This window comes from Nycticebus coucang, chromosome 1 (assembly GCF_027406575.1).
Source record: "Nycticebus coucang isolate mNycCou1 chromosome 1, mNycCou1.pri, whole genome shotgun sequence".
NCBI lineage: Eukaryota > Metazoa > Chordata > Mammalia > Primates > Lorisidae > Nycticebus > Nycticebus coucang.
This window is the reverse complement of record NC_069780.1, coordinates 1,211,631-1,237,780: the sequence shown is the minus strand read 5'-3', so window position 1 is coordinate 1,237,780 and position 26,150 is coordinate 1,211,631. Positions and strand designations below refer to the sequence as shown.

The following is a 26,150-nucleotide window of genomic DNA, read 5'->3' as shown; positions in this document are numbered from 1 at the left end:
GAGCAATAACAATGTTACTTAATTATTAACTTATTTTTAAGTGTGATCAGTGCTACACTTTGTTTGAAATCTAGTCTCCCCAAAATGGACAACACACAGAATATCTTCAGGAGGGAGCTGGTGGATGTTCAGGGCATCCCTCTCTTCTGGAGCATAGCTGAGGAGTGGTCCACGGTAGAGTCATTTGAGGCCCGGCCAGATGACCTCCTCATCTCCACGTATCCCAAATCTGGTAAGCTCTCTGCACGTAGTGGTTCCTGATATTTAGGTAATGATCCATCTGTGTAAACCTGTCATGTCTGACCTGAGTCCATTAAACATCAGTCAAGGGAACCCTGGGAGAGTTGCAGGGAGAGCTTTGTCTTCAATTAGACAAATTCTCTTTCTATTCTGAAAGGGTAGCAATTGGAGGAAGCATATATCTAATGCAAAAATTAACAAGGTTGTCTTATTTTTCTCCTTAGATTCAAGTAAAAATTATGAGAATTGAGTATGTATGTGATTCGGGTGCATAAATACATTTGTTCTAGAAGCTACATAGGGTATATTAATATATATATAAAATCTTGTATACATTTTGATGTTTAAATATTGTTCTTATGCTTAAACAACTGCTGACCTCAGTACACAGACTCGGGAGATTTTAAGATGGCCTGATAAGAATCAGCAATGTTCATTGTTGAGTCTTTGATTTACACACAGGTAATGTACACACAGTGGGGGAGAAAAAAGGGCTTTCTTGCCTGTTATCCAGCTATATTACCTGGTCCCACCGTCAATCAACTGCTCTAATCACTAAACCCTTTGAAGTTAGCTGTCCTTGACATCCTTGCATCATTTCTTAAAGGAAGGAGTTTTTAGTAACTATATTGACTACTGATCTTTCTTTTAGATTATACATATCAAAATCATTTCAAAGTAATGTTCAACAAGTTCTGGATAACAGTCTTCAAGTGGGGAACCTAATCTACAAAAACCAGAAACACTGTGGGAGAACAAAGAGCTCCTACTGGGAAATAAGCAAAGTCACAATAAGCACCTTTATAGATACTGTTTTTTAAAGCATGTTTTGCCAAAACACCTTTTTTCCTTATTATTTACAGTGCTTTCCTAATAGTTCACCAAGCCCAAAGTGTTTCAGACCTAAGACCACTTTGCATTTCCTTGATAAGCGTGTGGAGAAGGCAGGGAGGCAGACACTGAGAATGTGCGTGCTCTGTTGTTTCTGCTATTTTTAGGGGCATTCAAAAGAAGAAAAGCATTTAGATAATCTTTGAGCCAGGTGTGGTGGCTTATGCACACAGCTGCAGCCAGCTACTAGGGAGGCTGAGGGGCTTTGTCTCTGGGAAGATCATTTAAGGCCACTAGTTTGAGACCAGCCTAGGTAACATAGCAAGACTTTGTCACAAAAAATAAAAATAAGTTACAGACATGGTGACTTCTGCCTGCAGTCCCAGCAACATGAGAGGGTGAGGAAGAAGGATTGCTTGAGCCCAGAAGTTTGAGGTTGAAATGAACTGATAAAAACATTGCAAAAATTCACTGAACTGTGTGTCAGAATCATCATTTGACTGTGAGAAGCACAGCGGACCAAGTAAACATCGATAGAGAAACAGTTAGGAAAATTTTACCTGAAAATTTTGACTAGCAACTCATGGCTCTTGCATCATGACAATGCACCAACTCACAGGACTCTGTCTGTGAGGGAGTTTTTAGCCAGGAAACAAACAGCTGTCTCAGACCCTCCCTACTCATACCGTTGTACTTCAGCCTGGGCAACAGAGCAGGACTCTGTCTCCATAAATAACTAGCTAAATTAATATTACAATTTTTTAAATATAATCATTGGAAGTTATCATTGTACAAATAGTTCATCTACAAATATGCTCCATGAAAGTGAATGTTCCTGACACAGTGCAAACTAGGTGACCACACAGGGCTCCATCAGGGCTCTTTGTTAGCTTTTGTTGTTGTTCCCTTTAAGAGATATTGCGAACATGTGTTAAAGTTATTAACCTATTAATTCCTTGTTAATTTTGTTATAAAGGATCCAAATTAACTATTAGTATCTCCTTAGGTGAGCCAAGCCTGTGCTCTTTTCCTTTTTCCAAAATTATGGAAAACAGGATTTTCTAATATGAAGCCTAGAGAAAAGCCAAAAGCAGCCTTGCCCTCAGTCAGACTCCATGGGCTGGAATTTTACCTATTCTCTGATAGGTGCTAAAAGGGTTGCATTGTACTTTGAACTTAAATTTACTTCTCTGTATTTTTAAATGAATTATTGTTTAAGCCTAAGCCAGATCAAGCAGCAAAATTTCAAGTATGTTGATACTGCTTTGGTTCACCATTTTTTTCATGCTATAATTGTCTATAACCAGACAGGGCCTATCGCCCAGTGTAGCTATTCATGATTCAGGAACAAGAAGAAGCATTGACCACAAGGAAGGACTGAAAAGGCACCTAGATGGGCGGCGCCTGTGGCTCAAGGAGTAGGGCGTCGGTCCCATATGCTGGAGGTGGCGGGTTCAAACCCAGCCCCAGCCAAAAACCACGAAAAAAAAAAAAAAAAAAAGAAAGAAAAGGTACCTAGAGTGCTCTGTGTCCAGGACCACTTGGAATGTGCAGCCACACACAGATCATTCTGCAGAAGTGTTGCTGTATGCATGGCTTAATTAACTGATTAATTAACTTAATTATTTCTTTTTTTAGTTACCACCCACTGTTATGTACTTTAGAGACTATCATTAAACCTTTGGTAAAGGGAAAGGGAATGGGAAGAGTTAAGAAGGTCTTTTCTTCCCAGGTCTTACAATTATTTTTAGCAGTACCTCTGTAACTCCATCCTGACTGCTATAGGTAAGTACTGCTTTTGGAGGCATTTAACAGAAGAAAAGCATTCAGATAACTGGTGGCTTGTGCATGTAATCCCAGCCAGCTACTTGGGAGGCTGAGGAGGGAGGATCATTTGAGGCCAGGAGTTTGAGACTATTTGCCTTTGATCTATTTCTCAAAAGACTGGTGAGACACAGTGTCTTACAGGACAGGGTGGCCAGAACCTCCACTCATGCAGAATCCATTGTCTCTTGTTTGTGAGTGGCACTGGGTCAGCACACACCAAATCTCAAAGTTCTTTTTGTTTTTCTTTTCCAGTCCTCTTTTTTGAGACTTATTTGTCTGATACTTTAATTGTATGTACACAATACATATGTATGTCTATGTTCAAGATAAGGATGCCTTGTAGGTGAGGGGGAAGGGAAGGAGGAGGTAAAGATAGGAGCCCGTTTTTGTTTTAGTTGTTGTTACACAGCCGTTCTCCCTCTGTTTACCCTCTTACATGCTCTGTGACGCATAAGTTTAGGGTTTCTTCCATTTCTGCTCCCCTCCTTAGGAACGACTTGGATCAGTGAAATTCTGGATTTGATCTATAACAATGGGGATGCAGAGAAATGTAAACGGGATGCAATATACAAGCGAGTTCCTTTCATGGAGCTAATCATTCCTGGAATCACAAATGGTATTTTTTTTCTGAATGTTTCTTTTCACTATAAGAGTACATCTTTTTGTGATGTCTGGAGGAATTATGATGGAAAACGGTTCAGATGAGACTTGGACAGTTAAATCGCAAGTGTCTGTAATAGAAGAGTCAGAATCTGGCTGCACAAATTACTGCAGTGTACTCTTTCTCTGGAGCATACCTCAGAGAAGATTTTATGTGGCATGAGTTTTCTTAAAAAGACTGCTGGAAGTCTTCAAGGCTTAAATGTTGAGTCATCATTATACAGGGAATATTCAGTGTTTGATTCAATATAGAGTTTATATGGTACTAGTTAGCTGAGTACTAGTTAGCAGAGTATTAGTTACCTGAGTCTTACAAAATAAAGGAAAAGCAACATGGGGATATATAAGCTTGCATTATTAAATTAAAAAAAAAGTCATCATGAGCCTCATGGCTTAATTTGGTCTTAGAATTTGAATATGGAAGACTGGAAAGGGATTTTGAAATCCTCTGGTATGATTTTGTCATATACAGGTAGCAAATGAGAAAAAGAGGAAGATACATGAAGGAAATAAATATCTGGACGTCCTGACTAGGGGCGTAATAGACTCTTGTGGAGACGGTGGTCCCCTTTGCTCACTGGACCAACAAATAAGAGTCTGCCACTGTTTTATCTCCCTGCAGATGTTAAGAGTGTATGAAGTGGCGTGACCACTTTGAGCCATATGCATATAAAGGGTTTACGAAGTTTAGATTATATTGTAAGTGATCTTTACAATTCCACATTTAGAATGCAGTTTTTAAAAATTTTTGTGATCGTAGGTGTTGAGCAGTTGAAAAACATGCTGTCTCCTCGTCTGGTGAAAACGCACCTGCCTGTTCAACTTCTCCCATCTTCATTTTGGAAGAATGACTGCAAGGTAGCAATTTTTTCTTTCAAGAGAATAATAGTTATTTGTGCTGTAAATTTACTTTTTTTAAAACCAATTATGCATAAATACAATATGAGGAATTATAACCCTGGCATAAGTCATTGCAAAAATAATTAGGTGGTCCCTCTATCCCAAGGATCAAATAATTAGGTAGCCCCCCTCTCTCCCAGTGGACACCAGCATTGTAGATGGCGACTAAACCAGTGCCCACATGCAAAGAGCCCATCGGGTTCTCAGAGATGCTGTCATTCTCTCCAAGTCCTGTGATTCATTGTCAACTACATTTAAGTGATAGAAATTCAAATAATCCTACAACTGCTTCTTAATAGTTTGACATAATTATAATTTACAAATATGAGCTTATTATTGGTTGTAGGTTATAAATATGTGTGTTATGTCATATATATTATATATATACACTTATGGACATATATACGTGTATGTGTGTATAGATATGTATTTATGGACTAATTTTAGGCTTTTTAAATAAATATTTTTATTCAAATCCATTATTTGGGAAGAAAATTCAATAAATCCCAAGTGTACAGCTTGGTGAATTTTCACAAGAACTAGAACATTCCTGGCACCTTGAAAGCCCCTTTACTGTGTACTTCCAGTTAGTGTCTCCAACCTTCAAAGATAACCACTATCTCAAATATTTTCATGAATTAGTTTACATGTTTTTTCTGTAACTGTAAGGTATATACCTCAAACATTTGACTTATTTCATTCAACATAATATTTGTGAGATCTGTTTCTATTGTGCTTGCTGTTTTATTTTGTTTTCATGTAAGTTTCTGGATCCTACAATGTAAGCCAAGCTGCTTATTAGATGTGTGAATTCTAAGGACCCATACAGACCTACTGAATCAAATAGGATGGGGCTGGGGTCTAGAATTTGGAGTTTTATGAGATCCCCATGTGAATTTGATTCATTCTAACATTTAAGAACAGATGATCTAAGGCATCCCATCGTGTGTATGTGAATATTCCCAGAGTTGCTTCTCTGTGGTGCTCTCGGTGGACCAAGAGTTGGGTTGTTGCCAGTTGCCAGTAATTCAAACAGAATTGCTATTCGCATTCTTTTTTTTTTTTTAATTTTTTTTATTAAATCATAACTGTATACAATGATATGATTATGGGGCATCATACACTCACTTCATAAACCATTTGACACATTTTTATCACAGTGGTTAACATAGCCTTTCCGGCGTTATCTCAGTTACTGTGCCAAAACATTTACATTCTACATTTACCAAGTTTCGCAAATACCCCTGTAATATGCACCACAGGTGTGATCCCACCGATTCCCCTCCCTCTACACACACCCCCCTTTCCCACTTCCCCCTATTGTTAAGTTGTAGCTGGGTTATAGCTTTCATGTGAGAGTCCCAAATTAGTTTCATAGTAGGGCTGTGTACATTGGGTATTTTTTCTTCCATTCTTGGGATACTTTACTAAGAAGAATATGTTCCAGCTCCATCCATGTAAACATGAAAGAGGTAAAGTCTCCATCTTTCTTTAAGGCTGCATAGTATTCCATGGTATACATATACCACAATTTATTAATCCATTCGTGGATCGATGGACACTTGGGCTTTTTCCATGACTTAGCTATTACGAATTGGGCTGCAATAAACATTCTGGTACAAATATCTTTGTTATGTTGTGATTTTTGGTCTTCTGGGTATATGCCCAGCAGAGGAATTACAGGATTGAATGGCAGATCTATTTTTAGATCTCTGAGTGTTCTCCATATATCTTTCCAAAAGGAATGTATTAATTTGCATTCCCACCAGCAGTGCAGAAGTGTTCCCTTTTCTCCGCATCCACGCCAGCATCTCTGGTCTTGAGATTTTGTGATATAGGCTAGTCTCATTGGAGTTAGATGATATCTCAAAGTAGTTTTGATTTGCATTTCTCTGATGATTAAAGATGATGAGCATTTTTTCATATGTCTGAAGGCCTTGCGCCTGTCTTCTTCAGAGAAGTTTCTCTTCAAATCCCTTGCCCAGCCTGCGATGGGATCCCTTGTTTTTTTCTTGCTGATGCGTTTGAGTTCTCTGTGGATTCTGGTTATTAAACCTTTGTCAGAGTTATACCCTGCAAATATCTTCTCCCATTCTGAGGGCTGTCTGCTTGCTCTGCTTACTGTGTTCTTAGCTGTGCAGAAGCTTTTTAGTTTGATCAAGTCCCAGTAGTGTATTTTTGAAGCTGCTTCAATTGCCCGGGGGGTTCTCCTCATGAAATACTCACCCAGACCAATTTCTTCAAGGGTTTTCCCTGCATTCTCCTCTAGTATTTTTATAGTTTCATGTCTTAAGTTTAAATCTTTAATCCAATGAGAGTCTATCTTAGTTAATGGTGAAAGGTGTGGGTCCAATTTCAGTCTTCTGCAGGTTGCCAGCCAGTTCACCCAGCACCATTTGTTAAATAGGGTATCTTTTCCCCACTGAATGTTTTTAATTGGCTTGTCAAAAATCAAATAGCGGTAAGTAGCTGGATTCATCTCTTGGTTCTCTATTCTGTTCCAGATATCTACTTCTCTGTTTTTGTGCCAATACCATGCTGTTTTGATCACTATCGATTTGTAGTAAAGTCTGAGGTCTGGTAGTGTGATTCCTCCTGTTTTGTTTTTATTTCTGAGTAATGTCTTGGCTATTCGAGGTTTTTTCTGATTCCATATAAAACGAAGTAATGTTTTTTCAAGATCTTTAAAATATGACAGTGGAGCTTTAATAGGGAGTGCGTTGAAATTATATATTGCTTTGGGTAGTATGGACATTTTGATAATGTTGATTCTTCCTAGCCATGAGCATGGTATGTTTTTCCATTTGTTAACATTTTCAGCTATTTCTTTTCTTAGAGTTTCATAGTTCTCTTTATAGAGATCTTTCACGTCTTTTGTTAGGTAAATTCCCAAATATTTCATCTTCTTTGGCACTACTGTGAATGGGATAGAGTCCTTAACTGCTTTTTCAATTTGACTGTTGTTGGTGTATATAAAGGCTACCGATTTATGAATGTTGATTTTGTAACCTGAGACGCTGCTGTATTCCTTGATCACTTCTAGGAGTTTTGTAGTAGAGTCCCTAGTGTTTTCCAGATACACAATCATATCGTCTGCGAAGAGCGAGAGTTTGATCTCTTCTGACCCTATATGGATACCCTTGATCGCCTTTTCTTCCCTAATTGCGGTGGCTAAAACTTCCATTACAATGTTGAAAAGCAATGGAGACAATGGGCAGCCTTGTCTGGTTCCTGATCTGAGTGGAAATGATTCCAATTTAACTCCCTTCAATATGATATTGGCTGTGGGTTTGCTGTAGATGGTCTCTATCAGTTTAAGAAATGTCCCCTATACCAATTTTCTTAAGTGTTCTGCTCATGAATGGATGTTGGATGTTATCAAAAGCTTTTTCTGCATCGATTGAGAGAATCATATGGTCTTTGTTTTTTAATTTGTTTATGTGCTGAATTACATTTATAGATTTACGTATATTGAACCAGCCTTGAGACCCTGGGATAAAACCAACTTGGTCATGATGTATAATTTGTTTGATGTGTTGTTGGATTCTGTTTGTTAGGATCTTGTTGAATATTTTTGCATCTATATTCATTAGTGATATTGGTCTATAATTTTCTTTTCTTGTTGGGTCTTTTCCTGGTTTGGGGATCAGGGTGATGTTTGCTTCATAGAACGTGTTGGGTAGTCTTCCTTCTTTTTCTACATTTTGGAACAGGTTGAGTAATATAGGTACTAATTCCTCTTTAAAGGTTTGGTAGAATTCTGACGTGAAACCATCTGGTCCCGGGCTTTTCTTTTTAGGGAGGTTTTGTATAGTTGATGCTATTTCTGAACTTGATATGGGTCTGTTCAACATTTCCACTTGATTCTGGTTAAGTCTTGGAAGGTGGCGTGCTTCCAAGTATTGGTCTATTTCCTTCAGATTTTCATATTTCTGAGAATAAAGTTTCTTGTAATATTCATTAAGGATTTTTTGGATTTCTGATGAGTCTGTGGTTATTTCGTCTTTGTTGTTTCTGATTGATGATATTAGAGATTTTACTCTTTTTTTCCTGATTAGGTTGGCCAGAGGTTTATCTATTTTATTGACCTTTTCAAAAAACCAGCTTTTTGATTTATTGATCTGTTGTATTATTCTTTTGTTTTCAATTTCATTTAATTCTGCTCTAATTTTGGTTATTTCTTTTCTTCTACTGGGTTTGGGGTTGGAATGTTCTTCCTTTTCCAGTTGCGTGAGATGTCCCATTAAGTTGTTAACTTCCTCTCTTTCCGTTCTCTTGAGGAAGGCTTGCAGTGCTATAAATTTCCCTCTTAGAACTGCCTTTGCAGTGTCCCAGAGGTTCTGATAGTTTGTGTCTTCATTGTCATTTTGTTCCAAAAAATTGGTGATTTCTTTCTTAATCTCATCTCTGACCCAGCTATCATTCAGCATAAGGTTATTTAACTTCCATGTTTTTGTATGGGTATGCAGATTCCTGATGTTACTCAATTCAAGTTTTATTCCATGATGGTCCGAGAAGATGCATGGAATAATTTCTATTCCTTTAAATTTACTGAGGTTAGACTTGTGACCTAAAATGTGATCAATTTTGGGGTAAGTTCCGTGGGCTGATGAGAAGTATGTGTATTCAGTTTTGTTGGGATGAAATGTTCTGTAGATGTCTGCTAAATCTAAATATTGGATGGTTAGGTTTAAATCTAAGATTTCTTTGCTCAGCTTCTTTCTGGAGGATCGATCCAACACTGCCAAGGGAGTGTTGAAATCTCCAACGATTATGGAGCTGGAGGAAATCAAGTTACTCATGTCTGTTAGAGTTTCTCTTATAAATTGAGGTGCATTCTGGTTGGGTGCATAGATATTAATAATTGAGATCTCGTCATATTGAGTATTACCCTTAACAAATATGAAGTGACCATTCTTGTCCTTCCTTACTTTTGATGGTTTAAAGCCTACTGTATCTGCAAATAAAATTGCAACACCTGCTTTTTTCTGATTACCATTTGCCTGAAATATGGATGACCATCCTTTCACCCTGAGTCTGTATTTGTCTTTTAAGTTGAGATGTGACTCTTGTATGCAACAAATATCTGGCTTGAGTTTTTGTATCCAGTCAGCTAACCTATGCCTCTTTAGAGGACAGTTTAAGCCATTCACATTGATGGAGAGTATTGATAAGTCTGGTGGAATTTTGGGTATCGAGTTTTTCAAAGGTCCAGTGGACATTTTTAATCCTTTCGCCAGTGTGGAAGTTGGAGTTTGATCCGAAGATTCTGAGTGAGTTTACTTTTGTGGTATAGGATTGGGTTGGTCATTGTGGAGGATAGGTCTGAGAACATCCTGAAGAGCTGGTTTACTTATGGCAAATATTTTCAACATATGAATGTCATTGAAGTATTTAATTTCTCCATCATAGATGAAACTCAGTTTAGCTGGATACAAGATCCTGGGTTGAAAGTTTTTTTGCTTTAGGAGATTAAAAGTTGATGACCAGCCTCTTCTTGCTTGAAAAGTTTCAGCAGAGAGATCTGCAGTTATTCTAATATTCTTACCTTTGTACGTTATAGTTTTCTTTCGCCGGGCTGCTTTGAGAATCTTCTCTTTCATGTTAACTTTAGTGAAGCTAATTATGATATGTCTGGGAGATGGCTTATTGGGGTTGAATCGTGCTGGGGTTCTGAAGCTGTCTGCTATCTGAATTTCAGATTCTCTAGGCATGTCTGGAAAATTTTCTTTCATAATTTCATGTAGAAGGGCCTCTGTGTCCTTGGCCGCTACTTCGTCAGTCTCCGAAATTCCTATAACCCTTATGTTGTTTTTTTTCGAATTATCTGAGAGCTCTCTGAGTGAGTGATCCGTTTTTGCTCTCCATTTCTCTTCCTCTTTGAGAGATTGGGAGCGTTCGAAGACTTTATCTTCAATGTCAGAAATCCTTTCTTCTGCTTGCTCCATTCTGTTACTGAGGGATTCTACTGTATTTTTCATATCTTTGAGGGCTGTAAGTTCTTGTTTCAGTGTGTCTAAGTCTTTGGTGGTTTTGTCTTTAAATTCGTTAAATTCTTGAGACAATTTTTGAATTTCTCCTCGAATTCCTAATTCCATTTTATTAATCTTGTCTGCAAACCAAATTCTGAATTCGACTTCTGACATCTCAGCCAGTTGTTTATGAATGGGATCTTCAATCACATCTGCCGTATCTTTTCTTGGGGGGGTTGATCTATTCTGGTTATTCATGTTACCAGAGTTTTTCCGCTGATTCCGCCCCATGGTTTACTCCCTTTGGTTTTTCCCCTGGGGTTTTATCGAGGGCCCGTACAGTGTTGTGGCCTGAGAAACTGGGGCCCTGTCTGGTGTGGTGGAGCAAAGTGGTTCTGTCTTGTTTTCAGCTGGTTTCTGTTCGATCCTATTGCAACTTCTACTCTGGCTTGAAGTCTCAGCTGTGTGGAAAAATCAGCAATTAAGTCACCCCGCCTGCCCACCTCTGGCCCCAGTTGGAAAAGGAGAATCAAACCTTCCTACAATCGCACACCCAGGGCACCGCCTGAAGAGTCCTCAGTCTATTAGCCCAGTTCAAAAGGTCCGAATCAACTGTCTCAATCGGCACTTGTCTCGGGTGGAAGGGTTCAAGAGGTCTCTGGGAACTGGATCACAGGGGCCTGGTGACTCCTCTGACACGGCTCACCCCAGTGCAGCGTGGAGTCAGGAGGAGCCACCCAGCAAACAGAGCAGTCTGGGAAGGTTGACGTCTCCTTCCCCACTTTGCCCCTCCGTCGGACCCAGTCACTGGTATCTCTGCAGATGGCTAACCCAGTTGCCTGCAGTGAACAGACACTCCAGGGGTTTGCACCTGCCTGAATCGCAAGGAAGTCTGCCAGGCCCCCGCAGACTGCCGCTATCTAGCAGGAGGAGATGGGGCCTGACATCTTTGAGTGTTTGATGCAGGTGATGGGAAGGAGGTGTTCACTCAGGCTTAGCCCCGTCCCTGATGCATGCTGCTAACAGAACAGAACAGAACAGACAACTTTGTGAGGTTCTGTCTCTGTTCTTGTCGTCGCCTACAGGAGACGGGCTGTTTTGAGTTCAAACGTCTTTGCTGCTGGAGAATTGCGTCTGAACACCTCTCTGGGTCGGCCCCGCCCTGGAGGCTTCCGGGTTTGTGAGCCGTGTCACCGGTGGCCTCCTCTGGTTGCCCAGGGAGACAGGGGGTGTGGCCTCAGAATATCCAGAAGTGAGCGTTCTGCCGTTAAAGAAAAAACGGCTGTTGATCTACCTCCAGGGAACTGCTGCTCTGGTGTGGGCACTCAGGCGACCCTTTTCTCCTCTGTCCCGCGCCCCAGAGTCAGCACTGAGCGGCCGCAGTTTGTGCTGGGTCCACACCCCTTAAGAGATCCCCCAAGAATCAGAACTCTTGGGGGATGGGCCCCCAGACCCCGATTGGGAGTGGGGGGGGGAAGCTAGAGTTTCATTCAGTTTCACGCAATACTACGGTCCGGGGAGGGCTCCTGCACTGCACCGCAGGGAAGTGCCGCCAAGGCTTGATTTCCCCTCAGCAGAGTGCCCTCTCCTCGCTCACGTGTCCCAGAGTCAGCGCTGACCTGACGCAGCTCAGGCACTGTGCTCTCCCCTCGAGAAATCACCCAAGGAGCCGAACTCCTGGGGGATAGGCCCTCAGACCCCGAGTGAGAGTAGGGGTTCTCAGCTCTCAGCGGGGAGGCCAGAGTCTGATTCAATCTTGGGCCCCGTATGCCTGGGGAGGGTTGCTGCACTGCACCGCAGGGAAGTGCCGCGAGTCGTGACTCAGCCCGGTGCCCTCTCCTCACTTGCGTGCCTCAGAGTCAATGCTGACCAGTCGCAACTCGGGGACTGTCCACTCCCCTTGAGAAATCACCCAAGGATCCGAACTCCTGGGGGATAGGCCCTCAGACCCCGAGTGAGAGTAGGGGCTCTCAGCTCTCAGCGGGGAGGCCAGAGTCTGATTCAGTCTTGGGCCCCGTATGCCCGGGGAGGGTTGCTGCACTGCACCGCAGGGAAGTGCCGCGAGGCGTGACTCCCCCTCAGCCCGGTGCCCTCTCCTCACTCGGCGCGCCTCAGAGTCAATGCTGACCAGTCGCACTCAAGGGGACTGTCCACTCCCCTTGAGAAATCACCCAAGGATCCGAAGTCCTGGGGGACAGGCCTCCAGACCTCAGTGGGCGGGAGGGAAGCACCGGGGATTCAGGGTTGCCGGCAGAGGATTCCCAAAGTTTTATTCAGCCCTATGTCCGGCAGGAGAACGCCACGGCACCCCAGTAGGGGAGGTAGGTCCAGTTTTTAGAAGGTCTCTCCCGTGGAGAGACCGTGGAAATTAAAGGGCTCTAATTTCTGCCCGCTTGTTCAATTTCTGCCCGCTTGTTCAATTATGGGGCTCTAGAGCCGGTCTCATGGGGGAGGGGGACTCCCGTCCGCTTGGTGGTGGATTTTGTACCTTTTGTTTGCGTCCTTGTGATCACAACTTGCCTCAGCGGTGTTGATGTGCGTTCTTCAGCCTTCTCTCTTGGTGAGGCTCAAGTCCACCAGGATACTTACTAAATTCCTGTCCCTTAACTCTCCTTCTGGACGGGAGCCTTTGTTGAAAGCTGGCTTCAGTCCGCCATCTTGTCTCCCCCTCGCTATTCACATTCTTATACAAATCTTCTGTGCTATATATGTACAGATTTCCCTTGGTTATTAATCCTGGGTTAAAATTATTGTATCCTAGAGTATTTATTTATAAAAATTTAGTAGATATTTTCAATTAGCTTTTCAAAACATATGCACCCACTTACACTTTGAATAACACTGTAACAGTTGGAGTTAATCAACATTATCAATATAAAATACAGCTAAAATATTTAATTTTAGCCAATTAATTTTAGCTACTAGAGACAACTGGTAGCATCTCACTGAGACTTTACTTTGTATTTCCTTATGACAAATTATGTAACGTGCCTTTACATGGCTTATCGACCATTTAGGTAGCTTTTGTTCTGAAGTACCTATTCAGATCTTTCAACTTTTTTCTTGTAGAAGTGTTCTTATTTTTATTATTAAGGGAAATTCTCTATATATTCCAGATATAAGTCCTTTGATGTATTAATTATATTTCTTTGCATTTTAACTTACCCTGTTCTTTTTCTTTTCATGTTTTTCAGAGTGTATTTTTTAAAAAATTCTTAATTTTATGTCAGTCAATACATTAGTTTTCTTTCTTTTTTTTTTTTTTTTTTCCGTTATGGCTGGTTAGGGATTTGTGTGCATGTGTGTGGATGGTTAATTCATCCCCCGAAGTCCTGAATATATTCTCCCTTATGTTTACTTGATGTTTCAATTATTACATGTACTTACATGTACATTTTAAATATCTATAACATAAGTAGCCATGCTCTAGTAAACATTTTCTTGTTGATTAATTTGAGATCTCTGTAGACTCTAGTTATGAATGGATTAATAAACTGTGTTACATGTACATCAGGGAGTACTATTCAGCCATTAAAAGATGGAGACTTCACATCTTTTGTATTAAGCTAGATGGAGTTGAAGCACATTCTCTTTAGAAAAGTATCACAAGAATGGAGAACTAAGTATCCCATGTACTCCATACTAATATGAAACCAATAGATGAACAACTACATGTCCACACGAAAGAATTACACAATTATATTCAAGTGGAAGGGGGAGGTGGATAGGAGAGGATGGAGGGGGACTGGCTAGCTCTCATCTGATGTGCACAGTGTGAGGATACACCACACACCCCCTGGGTGAAGGGCTCAGCCACAGCTGGAACTTTATCTTGGAAATGCAAACAGTATGACCTAATCATTTATACCCTCATATTAATCTGAAATAAAAAAGAGGCCAGAATAACAACAACAAAATCTAATAAAACAGTAACCGTTTCTCTCTTTCTGTTTCTCTCTCTCTCTCACACACACCCCTATTTTCTGAATGATTGTTGCTAGCATTATTGAGCAGAAGAAAGTTCATGAACTGAGTAGCATTCAGGATCAAAATAGCTTAGGGAGCTCCGTTCCATAATGTGTGCAGACAGTATTTATGCCCAGAGAAAGGAAAATGTTTTGCCTTATTTGGGGATGGTTTGAAGCTTTTAACTTTCTTTTCTTTCTTTTTTTTTTGAGACAGAGTCTCACTATGTCACCCTTGGTAGAGTGCTGTGGTGTCACAGCTCACAGCAACCTCAAACTCTTGGGCTTAAGTGATTCTCTTGCCTCAGCTTCCTAAGTAGCTGAGACTACAGCCCACCATAATGCCCAGCTATTTTTTGGTTGCAGTTGTCATTGTCCTTTAGCAGGCTGGGACTGGGCTCAAACCCATCAGCTTCAGTGTATGAGCTGAGCTATGGGCACTGGACCTCCATTCAACTTATAGACTTTGAATGTCTGTATAGAAAATATTTCACTTATTTTTTCTTAATATGATGCATTTTATTTCATTTTATTGATTGAATGAACTGAATATAACCTTTAATGCAGTACTGAATAGGAGTGGTAAGAGTAGACACTCTTTTCTTGCTTTTGACCGTAGGGAAAATGCATTTAGCATTCACTATTAAGTATGATGATGTTACCCGTTTATTTTATTTTATTTTTTTTTTTTTATTGTTGGGGATTCATTGAGGGTACAATAAGCCAGTTATACTGATTGCAATTGTTAGGTAAAGTCCCTCTTGCAATCATGTCTTGCCCCCATAAAGTGTGACACACACTAAGGCCCCACCCTCCTCCCTCCATCCCTCTTTCTGCTTCCCCCCCCATAAACTTAATTGTCATTAATTGTCCTCATATCAAGATTGAGTACATAGGATTCATGCTTCTCCATTTTTGTGATGCTTTACTAAGAATAATGTCTTCCACTTCCATCCAGGTTAATACGAAGGATGTAAAGTCTCCATTTTTTTTAATAGCTGAATAGTATTCCATGGTATACATATACCACAGCTTGTTAATCCATTCCTGGGTTGGTGGGCATTTAGGGTGTTTCCACATTTTGGCAATGGTAAATTGAGCTGCCATAAACAGTCTAGTACAAGTGTCCTTATGATAAAAGGATTTTTTTCCTTCTGGGTAGATGCCCAGTAATGGGATTGCAGGATCAAATGGGAGGTCTAGGTTGAGTGCTTTGAGGTTTCTCCATACTTCCTTCCAGAAAGGTTGTACTAGTTTGCAGTCCCACCAGCAGTGTAAAAGTGTTCCCTTCTCTCCACATCCACGCCAGCATCTGCAGTTTTGAGATCCGTTTATTTTTTGTTGTTGTTCTATATTAGGTTGAGGAAATTCTCTTCATTCCTGGTTTGCTGGGGTTTTATAAGAATGCATATTGGTTTTAGTTTAAAGCTTTTTAATATTGATTAAGATCCATCATTTGATTTTCTATTATTTAGAAATTTAGTTAATATGGTAAATTTCATCAATTGATTTTTAAATATTAAAATGATTTTGCAAACCTTGTGTTTAGTTATAATGTACTATTATCCTTTTTGGATTTAATTAGTTAATTAAAAATGTACATTAGATCATGAGAGATATTAGTGTGTAGTTTTATTGTTAACTCTTTGATATTATGGTATAGTGTCTTTGTTATTAGAATAATTCTGGCCTTAAGAGTTGGAAAATATTTAAGTATTCACTCATTTTCAATTTTCTGGAAGTGTTTATGTGGAATTGGTATTACTTTATTTTCAAATATTTTATATACTTCCCCAGTGAAGTCATCTGAGTGTGAATTTGCTTTGTCTGAAAAGGTGTTCTTTTTTTAATTATAGTTTTTACAACAATAAATTGTTTAACAATAATAGATGTTTAGTGTTAAACAATTGTTTAACAATAATAAATAAACAACAATAAATTGTTTAAAAATAATAAAAAATATTTTTACAACAATAAATGTGATTAACAGAATTAAGATTATTCGGGTTATGTACTTTTTCTAGCTTTATCTTTAGTAGCTTGTGTCTTTAAAAACTTGGGTCTATTTTGATTAAGTTGTTATTTTTTATAATACAATATTTATTATTTGATATCCTTTTAATATTTGGAAAATTTGAATGGATATCACCTTTTTCTTTCTTTTCTTTTCTTTCTACTTCTTCTTCTTCTTCTTTTTTTTTTTTTTTTTGAGATTCTGTCACCCTCAGTAGAGTCCTGGGGTTGTCACAGCTCACAGCAACCTCCAACTCCTGGGCTTAGGCGATTCTCATGCCTTAGCCTCCCAAGTAGCTGGGACTACAGGCACCCGCCAAAACTCTGGGCTATTTTTTGTAGCAGTTTGACCGGGGCCAGGTTCGATATATGGGGCCGGTGCCCTACTCACTGAGCCACAGGCACTGCACATTTTTTCTATTAGTTATTTGGAGAACAGTATTTAAATCTAACAATAATTTCTCTATAACTCCTTGTAATTCTGTTTCAGCTTCTTATCAGCAAAATCAGTCAACAAACATGTAATCAGTAAACATCTACAGAGGTGTTACCATGTATGTAGCAAATACTGTGACTGACATCACAAATACAAACATAAATACGGCATTAACTGTCCTCTAAAAGTGCGTTCTTTAATTTCTGAGATACCGCTGAGCTGCCTGCGTGAGCCAGCTGCCCCTTTGTCCTCTACTGGACAGTGGTCACTGAAGTTGGTGACTCTGGTCCTGCATAGCTCACAGCCCTGTGGGATTCCACTGGGAAGCAAAAGACAGATGTATTGTAAAGATAATTACATACCAGCAAGATAAGTGCTAATAAGTGAAGTAAAAAAGACTCCATGTGGCAAAGAAGTCCCATAGATGACAGAGATTAGACCAGCATCCTGAAGAAAGGGTGGGGGAATTTCAGGTCCAGGGACTGTCCGTGGAGAGGAACTGCGCATGCGTGGGCTCAGGAGCCAGCAGGTGCGCGGGAGCCCTGAGGCTCCCTAAGTGTGAAGTGTGAAATGTAATGCTGGGGGTGGAGGGTGGGATGGGGTGGGTGGGTAACGAATAAGGGAAATGGAGTCACAGAATCTCTAGATCTGAGAAGGGCTTTTAGAGCGTTTTTACCCCGAGCAGCTTTAATAGAAGGAGCAAAAGAGGTGGTGTTTCTCTTTTGTAAAATTGAGACTTTCATCCGTATTGTACAATGTTTTTGTACCTGTGTTGGTGTGTGATTTCCCTTTTACCTTTCAAAGTCTAATTAGAAACAAGAGCGATAAGGCAATAGGTAGTGATTTACTGCGTGAATTCCGGTGGTAATCTACAGAAGTCCGGGAGTTCGAGGCTGCAGTCAGAACTGAGCCCCCGGGACAGCCTGCCCTTCACACCGTGCTCAGACCTCGTGGGGTCCCAGCCGAGGGTTGTAGATGAATAAAAAACAAAAACGGTTATTACTTTGGTTTCTTCCCATTGCAGCCCCAGGTGACTGGGATGCCTACTGGGTTAGTATTCTCTCAGGAAGTTACGTCCGAAGAGTCTCAGGACTCTTCAAGGCGCTGAAAACCTCCCACTCCTTGTCTCTACCCGAATCCTTGTCGGGGAGAGCTACTTCAGGAATGTGAGAGGGAACAGTCCCTGCTCCCTTTCCCATGGGTTGGGGGGGAAGGAAGCTCTGATCCTAGTTGGGCTGAAGAAAGCTTTTTCCCGAAGGCATTTGCCCTTGGACATATGTACGTCTACTGCCCTGCGGGCCTCAGCATTGCTGTGCTCCATGGGGGACAGAGTCTTACGGATTTCACGGAACTGCCCCCAAAGCCTAACTACCTCTGTGACTTAACAAAGTCATTTCCATCGGGAAGCGTGTTCTCAATTTCTACCGTCAGGCAGACTTGACAGACAGACATAAAAGAATTCTACTCTGGGTGGCACATGTGGCTCAAAGGAGTAAGGCACTGGCCCTGTATGCCAGAGGTGGCGGGTTCAAACCCAGGCCCTGCCAGAAACTGCAAACAAAAAAAATGATAATAATAATAACTCTAATCTCATACCCAGTCACTACAAACAGAAATCACTGTTACCTGCGTACTGTACGTAGCCACGATCATGGGCACAACCAAGAAGGTTTAATATTTTCTTACCCTAAATTCACCCAAGTGATAATTTATTTTCAATAAAAAATTAAGGATTTTTTTATCCTTTAAAAAAGAGTTTCCGGGCGGCGCCTGTGGCTCAAGGAGTAGGGCGCTGGTCCCATATGCCGGAGGTGGCAGGTTCAAACCCAGCCCCGGCCAAAAAAAAAAGAGTTTCCTTCTCCCTTTCATATCATTAGTTTTAATAGGTGATACACAAATGTATTTCAAATTTAAAGGTAACATTTGTTAATTTTTATTAATTTAATACTTATAATTTTTAGGTTTTATTTTCCATGTTTTAAGAGATGTTCTTTCAGAGTGTATGGCACATACTTACAATCCCAAGTATTAGGGGGCTGAGGTGGAAAGATTGCTTGAGCCCCAGAGTTCCAGACCAGCCTGGGCAGAAGGCTGTGGAGACCCTGCCTCAAACCAAAAAATAAAAATAAAAAAAAAGAAAGATCTTCTTTTCTTCTTTGTGAGGGCTAAAGAGAATGCAGAGGTAGGAGAGATAAGAAATCTCTGTGTTGAAATCATATACAGTTGTAAATGTCCTATGCCAGGAAACAGATCTAAATGCCAAAATTAGAAAAGGGAAAGTAAATACTCTGTCAAAGTAAAGGGCAGTTTATAAACTACTAAGCAGGAGGCACAAAATGCCGATCCCTCCTCTCTCCACAGATGATCTACGTGGCAAGGAATGCCAAGGACGTGGCTGTATCTTACTATTATTTCTACCAGATGGCAAAGATGCATCCAGAGCCTGGACCTTGGGAGGAGTTTCTGGATAAATTCATGAATGGAAAGGGTGTGTCCAACGCTTCCTATAATCATGGAGTTCCATAATGAAAAGTCCTTTTTGTAAGACAATCTGAGTTTAAATGTCTTGTGAGGGTTATAAACCAGCTACGTGCCTAGCTTTCTACTGATTCTTTAGGAAGACGCAGAGTCCCGAGTGTCATCATTCGTTAGTGACCAGTGACTACAGCAGTTCATCTAAGCACTGTCCATGCCATTGCACTGTTTTAATTCCATACATATTCTTGAATTCTCTCTTACCTAACATTTCTTCAGATTCATTGTATGACTGAAAACTCTGTCCTCCAACCTGCATTCTGTCTTCATGGTGGTGACTCTACCTATGGTTCTCCCGTATTCTCCTATGGAAATTCTCCCTTTGAGACAAATGCATCGCAACGGTATCTTGCATAGACTCACCCCTGTCATTGCTTGGACTATTTTTTGCCCCTAGAATGTCATCTTTGTTTCTATCATTATTAAAGCCCAACTCTTCCTTTTAGATCCAAAATCACTCCACTACCTTCATAACCCTTTCTTAGTTTCTCTGTTCCTGTTATTCATTCTCTCTCTCTCTCTCTCGTCTTTCTCCCCCCAACCTCTGTGGGCCTATGAGCTTCCATATAACTTCTTGTCTGCATTTCTTAGTTTCTGAATCCTTGCTCTTGTAGTTTCAGTTTTATGCATTAAAAGTTGCATTAGTTTTACCAGGTTGTCATAACAAAATATCATAGACCACGTGCCTTAAGCAATAGCAGTATTATTTTCTGACAACTCTGGGCACTCTACATCCAAGATTAAGGCATCGTCAGGATTGGTTTCTTCTGAAGCCCTTCTTCTTAGCTCATTGATAACTGTCTTTTTTCTATATCTTTAAATGGCCTCTGTGCATATGACCTGGTTTCCTCTCCTTATAGAAATATCAATTGTGTTTTTTAGGGTCTACCCTAATGACCTATTTAAAGGCCCTATCTTCAAATATAGTCATAATCTGAAGTCTTGGAGGCTAAGACTTCAACATAGGAATTTGAGGAGAACAAGATTCAACTCACTGCAGAATTATTCTGTCTTTCCATGTGGATTTTAAATTCATTGAGAACAGGCGTAATCTCCTATACTTCTCTTATCCTTATCATCCCTCTGTCTTGAACTGATTGTTAATCAGTGTGTATGTCTTGACAATAGTCACTTGGTACAACATTTAGCCTTTCTTTATTTCTATAAATGGTTGTAATTTTCCAACATTTATGTTTCGATTTAGTGTCCTTTGGTTCTTGGTATGAGCACGTGAGAGGCTGGTGGGAGAAGAGGAAAGATTATCGTATTCTTTACCTATTTTACGAAGACATGAAAGAGGTAAGAGGAAACTACAATTTATTTTTTATTTTTGGGAAAAAAAAAAAAAAACAGATCTATCTCCCTGATGTCCCATTTTCCTTTTCTCCTGGTCTGTGATTGTGGCTGATCTACTGTTCCATCCACTGTGCTCATCTCCTCTGTCTTGGCACTGCCTGTGGCTTCTGCTCTAGCCAAGCTTCGGTCTTGACTGACCTGCTACATCATCTTCTTTCTATCACTCACCAGACACCGTGGTCCTTTAAAAATCTGAACCAGAATATGTTCATTTTTTCCTCAAATCTCTCAATGGCTTCTGGTTCTACACATGATATAAAATAATTAAGGTAATTTATAGAGCTTGTGATTATTTAGTCCTTGTCTACTTCTCCAACCTCTTGTGCAACCTTTATCCTTATCACTGAGCGAGTATACTTGGAAAAAAGTCTAACTTTATGTTAACCTTCTCCTTGAAATCTTCATCATCTGGATGTGTGAGCCACCCTGGCATTAAGAATTGAAGCCTGTAACAGGTGAAACCGTTACCCTGGTTTACCTGGTTCAATTTGGTTAGCATCCAGCAGCCTGACTTAGAAACATCTGTGTCCTTTAGTTTCCTCTAAATTCCTCAAGGATGGCCCTGACTCCTACTCATCTCTAATTTAGTAAATCTTTTCTATGTAGCAAGGAAAGCCATTCACTCAGCTGAGGTAACTACTTCTGGCAGGTTCCTTAGCCATAAACTCCTCCATACTTATTACTCTGAACTATGTGAGATATTACTCTAGATATGAGTCTAGAAACAAAAATAAGCTTTTAGCTATGAGTCTTTAAGAGGGTAAGCATTGTCATGAAAGAAAACATTTCTACCTTAGGTCATTATGAGGACTTAAAGCATAGGAAGCTTAGTTTCCTCAAATGTAGGAAGGAAATCTATATTTCTGGAAGGAAAGTCTGAAAATTCCTTACAGGTTCATAATTCATTGGGTTATCAGGTCTACCCCAATATTCTCATTCTTAGTTCCACCCTTTCTTCATTAGTCTTCCACTTAACTTTCACACCATAGACTTGGCACAGCTGTGAATTCAACTTCCATTGCCATTCCTCTACAAATTAAGACTTGTATATAATTTTCAACAAGTTCAGCTCTGAGACTACAAGAAATAGATTAGGGCCATCACAGTAACTCTCTAGTTCCATTGCCGTGATACGCAATGAGTCACTTAGAGAAGCTAAATCTCAGGTTGTCTTTCTGCCTGATCTGGCCAGGTCACTGAGATTGTGACTCCCTCAGTTTGGTATGGACCACCAAGAAGAACACCTCCCTGATGCTCAGCAGAGGACAAACTCTTTGGCTTTAATGCCATTATTACCTTGTACCTATTATGCCTTCCTGGTGCCTAGAGTGAAGCGTAGAGAAGATAAATCGTAAGAAATGCATCAAATTGCATGGGTGACATAGTGGTGAGCTCAGCTGCCTTCCAAGAAACACACCAAGTGAATCTCTCTTCATTGTTGCCTTTATCTTCCCCACCATTCCTTAGGTGGAAAAATTGACAAGATTTTACTTATTTGACTTTCCTGCTTAAACACTTTCACTGTTAAGAGGTAGGAAGAATCTTCTTTCTACTATAAGAGAACTCTTGCCATAGATAACTCATTCTTGATGTTAGATGTGCTAAACAAAGATAAGGAGATCAAGGGATCTTGAAAATTATACTTAATAATAATGCCAGGTTGCTCTTTTACCATCTGTTATTTCTGTAAGTTAATTCTATTTTTGAATGTGAAAGACTGAAATTAATCATTTTTTCTTTGCATTCTTTAAAACAAATTTTAATCTCCCTTCTAGAAGATGGTTGCCTAATATAATTAAGGATAGACTATGTACTTGAGAAAGCAAAATTAAAAATGCACATAAACATCTAAAATTATTTTTCCCATTACTTTAGCATGCGCAGCAGCTTGGTAAGTGTGTTCCTTACTTCATGACCAATTCAAGCTGAAATGACTATTTTTCTCTTTAATTTCTTTAGAACACAAAATATGAAATTCAGAAGCTGTTAAAGTTTCTAGACAAAGATATTCCAGAGGAAATTGTGAATAAAATTCTCTATCACAGTTCTTTTGACGTGATGAAGCAGAACCCCAGTGCAAATTATACCACTATGATGAAGGAGGAAATGGACCACTCTGTGTCTCCTTTCATGAGGAAAGGTGGGGACATCATGTGCAGTGTCTGTCCAGCTTGCTGCTTCCATCATGGAGAGTGTAGGTGGTCAGATAAGAGCAATATCATAGGAAATGGAAGGAAATAAAGTATGCTGGGGAGAGAAAAGTTAGAAAGTAAAGAAAACACAAAACCTTAGAGGAAATAATCTGTGCCAAAGAAACTGCACCTTTGCTGCAGATCTAAGATGTAAGACAAGCCTTCTAATGAAAAATGCTTATTCAATAGCTTTTGCATCAATAAGCATGAGTATTGGTACCCACGGTCATATCAGAAGAATGCCCTTCACTTCTCTGGATTATCTAGATCTTCTCCATGTACTGTAACATTTTACTGTGCTGGGTCGCTGGCTTGAATGATGTTGGGACACTAAATTAATGCAGGAGAGTGTCCACTTCTTGAAGTTGTTGGGATACCTATGGCAAATCATCGCTTCCTCATTACTGAACTCAACATAGAGCATATTGCAAAATATAGTCCTTTGTTAAATACATGTTAAATTGAATTGTTCGTGTGTGTGTCTCTGTGTGTGTGAGAGAGACAGAAGAGAGGAAATGTTGTGTACTATTAGCCAGCTTTGCTATAAAGCACACAACCCCCTAAATCCCTCAGTGGAATAAAACCACCAGATTTATTTCTCATGTTGTTGGGTACCAGTCACCTGTAGCTGATGAGGCTTTGTTGGGCATTTCTGGGCTCAGACCTTTGTGTCTTTGCTTTCTGAAATCCCAGCTGAGAGAGCTGCATGTGTGGGACGTGCCCAGAATCAGAGCAGAGAGGAAGGGCTTTGGAACTGGTGGGATGTGAACTTCCTTTCAGTTTCTCTTCAGAAGTGGTGTGTGTCACATGTATGTTCCAATAGAATTTCCAGAGCATATTAAAAAATCCAAACCTAAGATGAAGGGGACCAGGAGGAATTTCACAGCATGTGATGGTGGACGGAGCTATAAAACCTTCTTGTGCAAAAAAAGGGAGCAAATAAATTTTAGCAATAGCAAAAATTAAGGCAGATTGTCAGAGACAGGTGATTTGGTGTAAGGCTATAGAGGGATTTTTAATGGTAATTTTTAATTATAAATGTTTTTATAGATCCTATGGGTGTTGTTGTTATTGTTGTTGTTGTTAAGGAGTTAGGATGTGTGGCATGGGTAAGTTCTGCTGGGAACATCTGGATCTTGGCAGGTATAATTTTGTCTTCCAGCATACATTTGGCAACATCTGGGGACTTTATCATTATTACACGAGGGGAGGCTTTTGTCATCTCATAGGTAGAGGGTAAGCACGCCGCCAAACACCCACGATACACAGGACAGTCCTCCCTTCCTCTCACGAAGACCTGTTTGGCTCCCAAGGTCAGCAGTGGAGAAATAAGTGAAGTGTGAGCTCTGAGATACTCTGGGCTGATTGGCAGTTTCTTTGGCATGTTTCTTTCTTTCTCCAGAAACCAGTTTCCACATGTATCTTCTGTGTTACCTTGTAAGATATTCTACAAAAACAGGATTTTTAAAAAACAATATTCATTGTAAACGCTATGTCTTATATCCTCGCTTCAAGGTTTTTGATATGATTAATATTTTAAAGACCAGGAAATCCTAAAGAAATATGTTTACTTGCATTTAACCCAGTAGTTTTCAGTATTATTTGACAGAACTTTTGTTCATAAATTATCATTTAGCATGGGCAAACAGTTTTAAAATGACAAAAACAAAACAAACAAACAAAAAAACCCTCTATACCTTTTGTTAACAAAGCTCTTGTAGCCCAAGAGTCAAGATTTTGAGATGTTGGATTTTTCCCAGTGCCATTTCTCTAAGATATTTAAAGGATTATTCCTTTACATAAAATACTGGGGAAAAATCCAGGGGGGTTTTGGAAAACTAGGAAGGCCTACGAGTCTGGGAGTGGAAGTAGGATTTTAGGATTAGAGTTAGAGGTTAAAAATACAAAGTATAGTAATTCAAATTAAAGCTGGTTTCAGACGGGAAATTTTATAAAGGTCTCAAATTTGCCATTTTGTATTTTCCTTTCAGGTATTTCAGGAGACTGGAAGAATCTGTTCACGGTAGCCCAGTATGAGACATTTGAAGAAGATTATAAAGAGAAAATGAAAGGCTGTGCACTGCGTTTTCGTTCAGAGCTCTAAGATGCACCTGCCTTTCCACCATATGCTATAGCTAACACTTAAATTACGAAAAAAAAAATTCCTTCAAACATTTAGTGAAAATAAATTTGGCAGTGACTCTTCCTTATTTACTTAGATTTGTGGTAATAATAATCAAGGAATTTCAGAGTCTGTATAGGAATTGCCAGTGCTGTCCATATGATTTTAATTATGCTTCACAGTGATTTTACCTGTTTTTCAAGTGAAATTATTAGATAAAAATTAAAAATCTATAGAGTTATCTATTTTACTTTTAAAAATCAAGGTCTGAATTGTCAGACTGGCAAAAATAACATTTAGAGGAGTTTTTAAATCAATAGATTAGAAACAAAAAACTCCCTTAAAAAGGCCTTAATTTCTTTTTGTTATTTGTTTAGAAAAATACCAGTGTAATAGTAGACCAACAACATTTTTGTACAGTGAGGTCACTGAAATTCACTTCCCTAGAATGGTATGCTATAGATTAAATTTGGGGTAGTTTATTATTCATAGTTTCTTACTGTTATAGTTAATATGCTAATTATCTAAGACAATAACAAGAAAATGATCAGCGAATTTGAGTTACAGTATTCTTTCCATAGTTATGTATTAGCTATTGTCAGAGAGAAAGAACAAAGTTAACAGTTATCATAATGTCACACTTTATGAAACACCTTCTGAGTATAACGTGCCTTACGGATAACAAAAACAGAAATGTGGAATGCAAACAGCTTCAAGTCAGGTCAGAGATAAAAGGAAAGCACAGGGAAACTGTACCTTCTCCTCAATTTTTCTGTGAACCTAAAAGTACTCTGAAAATAAAGCCTACCAAAACTAAAACTAAATAAAAAAACAAAACAAACAAAAAAAAACATCGATTTGGAGGGATAATTATGAAAAAAACTTAAGAAACAGCCACACTACCAATACTGAAATTCGCACTGAGTTAAGCAAATTGCATAGCCTTACCTCAGCTAATAGTCATGCAAGTCTTCAAGACAGGTATTCTAATTTTTTGCAGTTTTACTAGTAAGTAAACTGACGGGAGAGTAATTATGTTATATTCAAGAGCATGTGTCAAATATTCAGCAGAAACATAAAGTACAGTGTGATGTTTCATTC

At 39.5% G+C, this 26,150-nt stretch overlaps 1 protein-coding gene across 1 annotated transcript; it reads left to right on the top strand.

Moving 5' to 3' along the window:
* The first annotated feature begins 84 nt into the window (after window positions 1-84).
* On the top strand, window positions 85-25,031 carry LOC128589663 (sulfotransferase 1 family member D1). The gene is made up of 7 exons (XM_053596435.1): window positions 85-232; window positions 3,389-3,514; window positions 4,319-4,416; window positions 19,206-19,332; window positions 20,584-20,678; window positions 22,695-22,875; window positions 24,919-25,031. The coding sequence occupies exons 1-7, from the start codon at window positions 85-87 to the stop codon at window positions 25,029-25,031; spliced, it is 888 nt and encodes a 295-aa protein (XP_053452410.1).
* The last annotated feature ends 1,119 nt before the right edge of the window (window positions 25,032-26,150 follow it).

Coding starts and splice junctions, on each gene's coding strand:
- LOC128589663 (XM_053596435.1), top strand. CDS start 85: ATGGACAACACACAGAATATCTTCAGGAGGGAGCTGGTGGATGTTCAG. Junction 4,417..19,205: donor TTTGGAAGAATGACTGCAAG/GTAGCAATTTTT, acceptor CTCTCTCCACAG/ATGATCTACGTGGCAAGGAA. Junction 22,876..24,918: donor GTCTCCTTTCATGAGGAAAG/GTGGGGACATCA, acceptor TTTTCCTTTCAG/GTATTTCAGGAGACTGGAAG.